The following is a 10,495-nucleotide window of genomic DNA, read 5'->3' on the forward strand; positions in this document are numbered from 1 at the left end:
AACAGGGCAGGGAGTGGCTGCTTTATTGGCGAGAGTGCAGGGGGCTGTGGCACACCCCGAGTGGGGCCCTCGGATGGGAGTTGAGGCTGAAGGCTCCATGCTGGGGTCCCAGACAAGGCCGGGGCAGGAGGGCACCAGGGCCTGGCCATGCAGCGTCACATTGGGCAGCAGCTTCCCTACAGCTGGGATGAAGGAGGCTGCACCTGCAAAGGGAGCAGAGGGCTGTGAGCAGGATGGGGCAAGTGGGACAGGAGCCCGGGGCTGGGTGGGTGCTGACTGACCTCAGTACAGTGGAGTCACACAGGAGACCTTCCCGCAGCCATTCCTGCAGCACTTCAGGCTCCCAGAGCAGTTGGAGTCCATCTTGCACTGGTTAATGCAGAGCCCCAGCATGGGGATCCCTGGCTTCACGGACGGGCAGGTGCCAGGTTTCTCTGCAAGGCGAAGGACATGGTGTGAGACCCGCTGTCCCCAGCAAGGTGTGCAGGGCTGTGCTGCAGCTCCTGAAGCTGAGTGTGGTGAGCACCCTGCAGCAGAGCGGCTGTGGGGCCATGCCTGGTGCAGAGCTGGTGAGGGCACTGCTCGGAGACCCTTCTTGAGCTCATTGCTGGATGCAGGACAGTACCGGGGCTGATGCATTGTGCAGCTGGTACGTCCCAAAGAATGTGAAGTGCAGTGGGTGTGTGCTCTCTGCCCCCGGCAGCAATCTCAGCAGCACCAGGGATGCTCAGAGCCAACCGAGCTGCAGGCAGGAGGAAGAGGTGAGTGTGGCCAGCACCACCCAAGGCTGTGTGGGCAACTGCTCCATTGAAGCATAGCCCAATCCTGTGGGGCTCCGTGCAGAGCCCCATGACTGTGCTGCAGGCAGAACATAGAGGATGCCCAGGACCACACCGCTACCGAGCGCTGGGAGCCCCGGAGGCACTGGCTCATGGGAGCAAGACTTGCACCGACCCTGGGAGCGTTACCGTTGGGCTCCTGGCAGGCCTTGCCACAGGCCGCCGGGCAGCACTTGAGGGTGCTCTCGCAGTCGCCATCGGACTGGCACCCCATCGTGCAGTTCGCTTCTTCTGCTGCTGGCTCCGGGCACACGCCGGCTTTTACTGAAAGGCAAAGGCACACGGTGTGGGTGGGAGGGCTGTCTGGAGGCAGGCGATGCTGTTCCCAGTCCCGGCGTGGGCTCAGGGATGCTGCAGAGCGCAGCCACGCTGCAGAACGTGTGCCTGGAGCCCATCCCCAGCAGGCCCCAGGCCAGGAGTGATGCCGGCTGCTGCCGCGGGGCCGTGCGCTCATACTCACTCGTGACATTCAGGACGGATGCTGGCAGCAGCTCTGCCCAGAGAACCAGGAGCCCCGCGAGGAGGAGCGCGCTGCTGGCCTTGGGCATGGTGCAGGGGAGCTGTGCGTGTGCGGGGCCACCCGGCTGGGCTTTAAGCTCCTCTCCAGGTGGGGCGGGAGGGGACTGCCTTCCGGGTGGCTCATAAGGAACTGGCTGGGCCAGGCTCCCCCTTCGTGCCATTGCACAATCCCCAAGTATCAGGTATCTGCTCGCTGCTGGCAGCTGACCAGGAAGTGGGAGCCTCGAGGAGCCCAGGCGTCTACACAGAAAACTTGCCCGGCAGGAACAGCAGCCAAGCACCGTGCATCGCCATGCTCAGCATGCCGGGAGCCCCCAGCCCACAGCCCGTGGGGCACAGAGCCACGGCAGGCCCTCTAATGGTCAGCTCAGGGTTGGGGCCAGCAGTTCATGTGGCACATGTGACAACTGTGCTCAGATCTGTCCGGTCCCTGGGCTGGCAGCCATCGCGCATGTGAGCGCAGCCCCTGCCCTGGTGAGCTGCCTGGGGATGCGGTGGTGCTCAGGTCGGTGGCAGGCAGGCAGTGAGCTGCTGTGTGCTCTGGCTGTGTGCCCTCTGCTCCATGGTACCAGGCAGTCCTGCAGCCTGCGCATTGGGTGCCTGGCAGTGCTGAGCAGTGCCAAGCCGGGCTGTATTTGAGCAGACCAAGCAATCCTAATCACCCCACGTGGCTGCTGGCTCTCATCACTGTTTGCCGCTCCACCAGTTCTTGCTCATCTGCAGGTGCTACCAGCAGTGGTTTTCATTCCTTTGGGTTTGCTGACGGAAGCAGAGCGGCTCAGCACCGTGCTGAGGGACCTGAGGGGCCTCAGCCCTTCACTCACTTCTCCAGGTTTGGCTCAGTGCATTTGATCACTGCGTGGGATCCAGTGCTCTGCACGGTGATGGTGCTGCCCAGCTGCAGGGCTGGGGCTGGATCTTCTCTGCTGGGCAGAATCCAGAGCATCCCTGGCCCCAGCCCTATCCTGGATGTATGCCCAGGCTGAGCCTCTCCTCTGCAGTGTGAGGGTGGAATTGGGGCCCTCCTTCATCGCTGAGTCCCCATCACTGCACCCGCAGCCCTCACAGCTTTGGGCTGCAGCATCCTGGAGCTGTGTGGGCTTGGGGCTGCATGGGTTCAGGGCAGGCAGTCCCCGCTCTGAGGTCACGAGCTGTTTGTCTGCTCGGCCAGCATCTATTTCCAGGTAATTTAAGCCCACAGTCAACAGCGCAGTGAGGCACGGAGCAACAGTAAATCAGTAACTGTTTGCATTTGCCGCGGTCCCCTCCCCAGCGCGTGTGTTTATGCAGTAACAGGAGCCGGCGCTGACACCCGCGGGACACTCACTGCATTTCATTGCTGTGCAGCATGGTGGGAATGGGGCAGCAACGGGGATAGCACTGGGATAGCATCAGGATAGCATCAGGATAGCATCAGGATAGCATTGGGATAGCATTGGGATAGCACTGGGATAGCATTGGGATAGCACTGGGATAGCACTGGGATAGCATTGGGATCACCCCACACCCTGCAGTGCCTGCTGTGTGCCAGGAACTGTGCTCTGTGCTGGGAAACTACTCCAAGCTGGTGCTCCTGGCCCCGGGGCAAATAAAGGAGCTCCTGCATAAAGGCAGCCTTGTTGCACCAGGACATGCTGCTCCAGCAGCGGGCTGGGCTGAACATCAGGCTGGGCTGAGTGCACGGTGCTGGGCTGAGTGACAACGTGTCCCCACTGTGTGCTGCACAGGGACAAAATCCATCCTGACCTAATGCTGCAGCAGGGCTGGCACCTGGCAGTGGGGCAGTGCTGCCCACCCCACAGCTCCGGGATCAGCTCCATGTCCTGCCATGATCTGTGCTGCTGCACCTGCGCCGGTGCTGCCAGCAGCACTTGCCTTTGAGGTTCATCACTCTGCTCAGATGGCTGATCTTCTAATTGCCCTTATCAGTCCCTTTGGCTTGTAAAATCTGTAGAGTGCAGCATTTCCTGAGCACTGGTGTGAGTGGGATGGGGCCGGGGGGGCTGCGGACGTGCGGATTCCCGCAGCCAAGCTGCACCACAGCAGCCAGCAGCAGGGAAACTGCAGAGGGTGGGAGCCCAGAAAGCCCTCCAAGGACAGCACTCATGGAGAGAGCAGTGCAGAGCAGGGCAAGGTGCCGGGCTTTATCCAGGGGTGACACCGTGACCCCCGTGGGACACTGCTCAGCTCCTGTTCTGCCTGGATCTGCCTGCAGCCAGCAGGAGCAGCTGGGGAGGCACAGAACCTGCCGGCTGCAGGGCCTGCAGCTGTGCCTGGCTCAGCCCACGCACTCACCATCGCTTCCCAGAATATGCTTTGGCTCCTATCACCCACACACAGCATTCAGGATGCTACTGTCCTGCCCTGGCTCTGCCAGGTGCTTCCCTACCAGAGGGCAGGGACAGCCATGGCTCTGTGAGCCGCGGCAGCCAGCTCTGTGCCAAGGTATGTCATGGGCAGGACCCTGGCCCAGGAGGCCAAACTGATGGGTGCCCTTCCCCCAGCAGAGGAACAGTGAGTGCACTGCGCCCGGTGACCACAGCTGACCCACAGGTGGCAAGAAAGGAGCTGAGGTCACAGCCCCTCCATGAAGAGCACAGCAAATGCCCAACAGGCAGTGTGGCTGTGCACCCTGGCAGGCAGGGACACTGGGAGAAATGGGGACACCCCTTCCTTCAGGCTCAGGCACTTTCTGAGCTCAAATCATGACATACAGCCTCATTCATGGGCTGATGTTCTGGGAATTCTGACCACTCTGGGGGCTGTCCCACCCCTCCAGGCATGTCCCATGTAAGCGGAAGTGCTCTGCTGCTGTCCCCAAGCTCTTCTTGCCCCCATGCTACCTGCATGGCACGGATCTCAGTGGCACCGCTCAGGGCTGAGGAGCTGTCAGGCAGTGCCTGGCCCTGTGCTGTTGCAATGTGTCCCACCGAAGGGACAGCAGCCCATGCCAGCCCTGCAGTGCCCTGGGAGCTGCTGTGACCCTGTGCCCACCTCATGCACTCACCTACGGTTACAGCGGCCGTGGCAGCTGGCTGCAGCTGTGTGCACAGTGCAAGGATAACCACAAGCAGAACACCGGCGGCCTTCATGGTGCTCCCGAGGATTCCGACAGCTGGCGTGGGTCAGCGGGGGTTTATATCCATATGAGGCTGGGGAGGGGCCACCACACACATAACCTTTGGGTGCTGAAACTCCTGCTGCATTTCAAGGCTGTGCCCGAGGCAGCAGCAGCCCTGTGTGATGTCATTAACTGAGAAATCATTTACCATGGCCCTCTCCCACTCCCAACAGCCAGGCTGGGTGGGGATGTGAGCACTGTGCCTGGGTGGTGGCAACGTGGGCGACAGGCCAGGGAGCACGAAGGAAGGGGCTGGAGTTCCCTGGTTTGAGGACAGCAGGGTGGTCAACAAAGGGGTGGCAATCTTCTCTCCACAGCCACTCTCCATAGCCATGGGACTCATCACCACACATGTCAGATGCCGCCCGGGCCTGGAGAGAGATGGGACAAGCTGTGGGTCAGGGAGCAAGGGTGGGAGGCAGGAGGATATCTGCCCACTGTGCTGTGCCCACACCTCGGTGTTGGCTCCTGCCTGCCCCGTCCCCATGTCACAGCCCTGGTCCCCAAGGGTGAGCATGGCCTCAGGGGGTGCAGAGTGTGGGAAGGCGCTGTGCCGTGCCCCCACCCGCCTTGCACCCATTCCTCTGCAGGGCCAGGCAGGCTGGGTGCGTCACGTCGGCAGGGTCAGTGTGGGGCTGCCTCCTGCCTGCCCCATGCCCCACTGCACCCGATCCCTGCGGGTGCTGCAACCCCCAGACAGGGTGGGGAGCTCATAGGGGGTGAAGGGTGAGCGGTGCCACGATGTGCCGCTCTGTGCCACGTGGCCCCAAGGTGGGTGACGCAGCCAAGGTGACCCAGACACTTAGCAATGCCTTCGTGTCCCCACGGGGCTGCGCATGCGGTGCCATGACCCATCTGCTCCAGCTGCCTCTTGCTTCAGGGCCTGTCTCGTGGGCACTGCGCTCACTCGGCAGAGCCACGTGGTGGAAGCCAGATGCCCCAAGGAGTGGCTGTGGCTGTGGGTGGTGGGTGACAGATGTGGTGCAGGGCTAGGTGTGGGGTAGGGGGCTGCAGGGTGGGAGCTGCATGGTGCTGGGGCTGGTGAGGAGGAGCAGAGCAGGGAACGGGGAGAGGTCATGGCTGAGCACCAGGCAGGCAGGGACTGCTCGTGGCGGGGCTCCTTTCAGCCCACCTGCAATTGGGTGCCAACGTGCCGGGCCGAAGGGATTGCTGCTGTCTCAGAGGGGGGATTGTACACCTCGCCGATCCTATTTCCCTGCTCGGAAATTCCTGTTTGCGTCATCCATGCTCCCAATAGCCAAACGCGCTTGTTGCTAGAGAGACTGCACCTGAAACAAAGGGAACCTTCAGCAAGAGAAACAAAAGGCCCCAGAACAGTCCCATCCCCGCAGGGCCGCTCAGAGAGGCGCCCCGATGTGAAGACGAGCAGCGCCGCGACGGCACCGTGGGGATTCATAGAGTCACAGCATCACAGCATGGCTGGGCTGCAAGGAACCCCAGCGCTCCCCCAGGCCCCCCACCCCGTGCCGTGGGCTCTCTATCCCACCTCCCACCCCACATCAGACTGCTCCGGGCAGCTTCCATGGCCTTGGGCACCTCCAGGGATGGGGCACGCACAGCTATCGCCGGGTCCCCTCGGCCGTGGGGACCTCCTGCTCGGTGCGCGCAGCCCCCTCCTCTCCGTGCTCCGTCCCGGTCGTGCCGTGCCGCGCCGTGCCGCCAACGGTGCGCGTTGGCCGGCAGGGGAGGCTGTTGCTCCGCCGAAGCACGGAGCTGAGAGCGGCTGGGCGCTGCCCGGCACTGAACGGAGCCGAGCCGAGCCGAGCCGTGCCGAGGAGCGGAGCTGAGCCGTGCCGAGCCGTGCTGTGCTGTGCCCAGCCGAGCCGAGCCATGCCGTGCCGTGTAGAGCCGTGCCGTGCCGTGCAGAGCCGTGCTGTGCTGTGCCCTGCCAAACAGCGTCGTGCCGTGCCGAGCCGAGCCGAGCCCTGCCGTGCAGAGCCGTGCCAAGTGAAGCCAAGCAGTGTTGAGTCGAGCTATATAGTGGTTAGCCAAGCTGTGTCGAACCGTGCTGAACCAAGCCGGGAGGAGCCCCGACGTTGCGCAAGGCCCAGGGCAGGGCACCGGACCGTACATAAGGTCGCCAGGTGTGGGCGTTGTGAGGGCAGTGCCATGGAGCCGGGTTTGCTGCTGCTGCTGCTCCTAACGGCCCCCTGGGGCCGGGGCTGGGCGACTTCGAGGCACGCATCGGGGGAGATGGCACGGACAGACCGTCCCTCCGTGCGACCCGGTGAGTGCCAGTGTGTCCCGGTTAGGGCATGGTCACAGAGCCATGGGATTCGAGGCCGGACATCACACGGCGAGGGGAATAGGAAGAAAAGCCAGCACAGCCCCAGGGCCATGATGCAGATCTGATGCACACAGAGCTGGGGGTGGTGGCAGGAAAGCGTTACTTCTGTCCCAGGTTCAGTGCATCCCAACAGCAGTGGTGCTCCTGTGGGCACTGTGATGCTCCATGTGCCCACACTGCTGCTGGGCTGTGCTGGAGGAAGGGGCACTGGGGATGGGGCAGTGGGTGTGAGGGTGGCGTGGGACCTGCGGCAAGCCTGAGCAGCTCTGGGATCTGCTGCCCATGCTGAGCTGTAGGGGCCATGCGGGTGACTCTGTCACTCCTCCACTGTTCTTCCTCCCAGAGGAGCCTGGTAAGTGCCAAGAGACCAGCATGACCACCACGAGCCCCCGTAACAACATCTGCTCCTCAAAGTGTGCGGGGAGCACAGGATGCAGACAAGAGTGCCAGCAAGGTGAGGGATCCCGTCCTCCCAGCAGCCCCACAGGCCCCACAGAAGCTTGCACTCTGCTGTCTGGGGGCTGAGCTGGTGGTCCTGTGTCCATTCCTGGCACAAGGATGGGATGCTCTGGTCTGGGCAGGTCTGATCACTGTCCGCTGCCTGTGCATCATGCACAAGGGCTGTTGCAGGGCCCCTGCACCCCACCTCTCTTACCTTTCAGTCCCTCTGGTGCAGGGTCTTGTTGTGCCCCCTGCTCCCCACCCGACAGATAGGACAGGGATGGGCACGGGAAGGGGCTGATGGGGCCCTGACCCCCTGTCACCCCCAGCGAATGAAGATTTCCAACCGCGGATTGACCCCGACCCAATGACCAACTGTGTGAACAAATGCAGAGATGACGGCAACTGCAGGGGCAGCAGGAAGTGCTGCCGCATCAGGTGCCGGTTCCGCTTCCCGCCGCCAGTACCAGGTAAGGGCAGTCAGGACTCTGGGCTTGGTACCATGGCTGGGATGCACCCCATGGGCATGAGCCCTTCTTCCCCATCCACAGCCAGACCGGACACCTTCCCCAAGAAGAAGGTGCTGCACGCCATCGGCTGCCGCAACAGCACCTGCAGCGGTGACACCGAGTGCCCCAACCAGCTGCCGTGCTGCCCACCCCTGCGCAGGAGCTCCAGGCTCAGTGTCTCTCTGTCCCTGCTGGGCTTGGGCTGCCGCTGGTGCTCTGACCCCAGGGAGCTGTGCCGCCTGGCCCCGGAGCGCGGCCCGTGCAGGAGGCGCATCTATCGCTACGCCTACATCCCTGCCTTGAGGTCGTGCCGCGTGTTTGTGTACAGCGGCTGCGGGGGGAATGCCAACAACTTCCGTACGGCGGAGGAGTGCCGGCAGGTCTGCCAGTACGGTGAGAGCCGGGCACGGGTGGGAGCACAGAGCGGGGTGAAGGATGCACAGGGCAGCACGTGCTGAGGGAAAGCACCCAGTGCTGCTGCGGCTGCTGCTGGCGGGTCTGCCCAGAGCCCTGCCATGCAGAGCGGTGCTGCGGCGGCCAGGCAGCAGCAGCCATGGTTGCTCGGCCGCTGTGCATGTGGGTGCCACGCGGGGACTGGAAGCGTTCCTGCTCAGTGATTCCAATCAGCACACGGCTCCATCCTGGGAGCTGGGTTTGTCTTCGGCATGAAGCAGGCGATGCTCTTAGCAATAATAATTGCGCCTGATTATCAAAATATTAATCCTGCCACGCTCTCAGCCTGCACGGGAAGAAATGGCTCTCTTTGCAGGCGGCTTCCCTTTTCTGTGTGCACATTTAGGAGAGCAGACTGGGGGGACTGGCAGTGCCGCCGCAGCCCTGCGGTGGGCAGCAGCACCCGGCAGAGCCCAGCCGGTTGCAGCCCTGCTCACTGCTCTGCCTTTCTCCCCAGGGCTGGATAAGCGCTGACCTCAGGACATCACAGCCGCCCAGATCTGCAGAGCCGACCGTTCTGCCCCACACAATAAAGCCGCCAGGACGCCTGGCTTGGAGCAGCACCACTGCCTCTGTCTTGCCTTCCCAACACATCTGCGGGGACGCTGGGGCAGGGATGGGGCCGGGGCCACAGGGCGGCAGTGGGAGAGCTGGGCATCGCTCGCGGATGCCGGGCTAATGACGGCAGCGCTGTGGCCACCTCCGCAGCGCGGCTCAATACAGCTCTAATAGCGCCATCCGTAATGGCCCCAGCCGGATGGCACAGAGCCGGGGGGATGGGGCAGGTCTGGCTGCAGCTCCGGACCGTGGCACAGCCTGGCTGGCAGCATAGGAAGGCGGCCTCCCAAAATGGGGTTTTTATTACAGCCATACATCACGGCAGCAGCCCGATGTGGGCAGACGGAGGTGATTTTTCTTCATGGTTTACAGACAAATGAGGGGAAGGAGAATTGATGTGAACTTTGCTATAGCAAGAGGTTGGCCATGCGGGCAAGGAGATGGCTGTGCTTGTGTTGGGCACTGTGCAGAGGGGCTCTGCCCCAGCCCGCTCACACAGCCTGGTGTGCCCTGCCCCAGGAGCAGCCCCAGCCCCACAGGTACTCACAGCCACCAGCCCCTCTGCAGTCCCAGTAACTGCCCATCTCCTGCACAGGTGGATGGGAGCATCACGTCTGACCCGAGCAGCGGCTGTGATCCTCCTCCTGGAGTGATACTCAGTGGCTCTGAGCAGGGTTATTAATTGCGACTGATGTTCATTAGCACTGCAAATGTGGTGTGGATGTGCAGCTCCAGGCTGGTTGTTTTTTGGTGAGATCTTGATTGCCCTCGCCACAATTAGAGTTGCCTCCAAACACCACGGTCCTGCCTGGTGTAAGATAACAGTTAATACCCACAAATAGTGACTATCAGCTTCTCCATAAGGTCCATAAATATTAATGCAATTCTAATTAGTTCCTTTAAGTACATTGCCTAAATTAAGCATTTCCTCAGCAATAAATCAGCAATGCTTTGGCATTCTGCTCATGCCCATTCAGCTGATCACAAGCTCAGGGCTCCCACTGGCTGCCTGCACGGGGGTCAGACCCGCAGCCACCTGGGGCTGCGCTGTGCCAAGCAGTGCCATGCTACACTGTGCTGTGCCATGCTGAGCCATGCCAAGCTGTGCCATGCCGTGCCCAGGTGGAAGGCTGACAGCCTGGCTGGTGACACTCCTTGCTGGCTGTTCCAAGGCTGCTGGCTGAGTGTCTGCAGAGCTATGCAGGGCTCCATGGTTGTGGAGGTGCCACCTGCCATCCCCGGTGCAGCGTCACTTGGTGACCCCAGGCTGCCACCAGCAAGGTCTGTGATCCTGGTGCTGGAGCCGGGAGCCCCACGCTGCAGCCAGAGCTTTGGCACGTGGTTGTGAGAGAGTTTTCAATGATAAAATATCTCCTAAGGACTCCAGTGTCATTGATATAGAAATAAACCCAGTATTAGATTCAGAAGAGGAAAGGGAGCCTAGACACCACTGAATAAGCAGACAGTGCCCTGTGACCTTAATCAGGAGTAATATTATTAATACATTTTTCCCCAGGTGCACCCAGAGATTTGCATTTCCAGCAATTTGCACAATAATGAGGCAAGCTGACCACGCATCACCTCTGCAGCGATCACCTCTGAATCAATGGCAGTGTGCCGGCAGCTCGTCATCTCCAACTGCAGCTGTGCATCCCTGCACTGCCCCACTGCCTCCAGTGCAGCTCCTGCTCCTCCTGGCAGAGGAGAGGGTGTGGGATGGGATGGAATTAAGGGGGGTGGAATGGGA

At 61.8% G+C, this 10,495-nt stretch overlaps 2 protein-coding genes across 3 annotated transcripts; one reads left to right on the forward strand and one right to left on the reverse strand.

Moving 5' to 3' along the window:
* Nucleotides 1–4,530, reverse strand: LOC125701173 (WAP four-disulfide core domain protein 2-like). Of its 2 annotated transcripts, XM_048962812.1 has the most exons (4): nt 1,300–4,315; nt 969–1,103; nt 282–434; nt 1–203 (listed from the first exon to the last, which is right to left on the reverse strand). In XM_048962812.1, the coding sequence occupies exons 1-3, from the start codon at nt 1,517–1,519 to the stop codon at nt 283–285; spliced, it is 507 nt and encodes a 168-aa protein (XP_048818769.1). In that variant the 5' UTR covers nt 1,520–4,315; the 3' UTR covers nt 1–203; nt 282. The 2 variants fall into 2 exon arrangements, 1 of the variants encoding a protein (XP_048818769.1); XR_007380166.1 differs by lacking the exons at nt 969–1,103; nt 1,300–4,315 and adding an exon at nt 4,366–4,530.
* Nucleotides 4,531–6,448: 1,918 nt separating this feature from the next.
* Nucleotides 6,449–8,195, forward strand: SPINT4 (serine peptidase inhibitor, Kunitz type 4). Its single transcript, XM_048963575.1, has 4 exons — nt 6,449–6,727; nt 7,131–7,241; nt 7,558–7,698; nt 7,780–8,195. Exons 1-4 carry the CDS (start codon nt 6,610–6,612, stop codon nt 8,193–8,195), a joined length of 786 nt encoding a protein of 261 aa, XP_048819532.1. The 5' UTR covers nt 6,449–6,609.
* The last annotated feature ends 2,300 nt before the right edge of the window (nt 8,196–10,495 follow it).

Source organism: Lagopus muta, chromosome 16 (assembly GCF_023343835.1).
Source record: "Lagopus muta isolate bLagMut1 chromosome 16, bLagMut1 primary, whole genome shotgun sequence".
NCBI lineage: Eukaryota > Metazoa > Chordata > Aves > Galliformes > Phasianidae > Lagopus > Lagopus muta.

Coding starts and splice junctions, on each gene's coding strand:
- LOC125701173 (XM_048962812.1), bottom strand. CDS start 1,519: ATGGCACGAAGGGGGAGCCTGGCCCAGCCAGTTCCTTATGAGCCACCC. Junction 1,104..1,299: donor ATCCGTCCTGAATGTCACGA/GTGAGTATGAGC, acceptor TTTGCCTTTCAG/TAAAAGCCGGCGTGTGCCCG. Junction 435..968: donor GGCCTGCCAGGAGCCCAACG/GTAACGCTCCCA, acceptor TTCGCCTTGCAG/AGAAACCTGGCACCTGCCCG.
- SPINT4 (XM_048963575.1), top strand. CDS start 6,610: ATGGAGCCGGGTTTGCTGCTGCTGCTGCTCCTAACGGCCCCCTGGGGC. Junction 6,728..7,130: donor CCGTCCCTCCGTGCGACCCG/GTGAGTGCCAGT, acceptor TCTTCCTCCCAG/AGGAGCCTGGTAAGTGCCAA. Junction 7,242..7,557: donor CAGACAAGAGTGCCAGCAAG/GTGAGGGATCCC, acceptor TGTCACCCCCAG/CGAATGAAGATTTCCAACCG.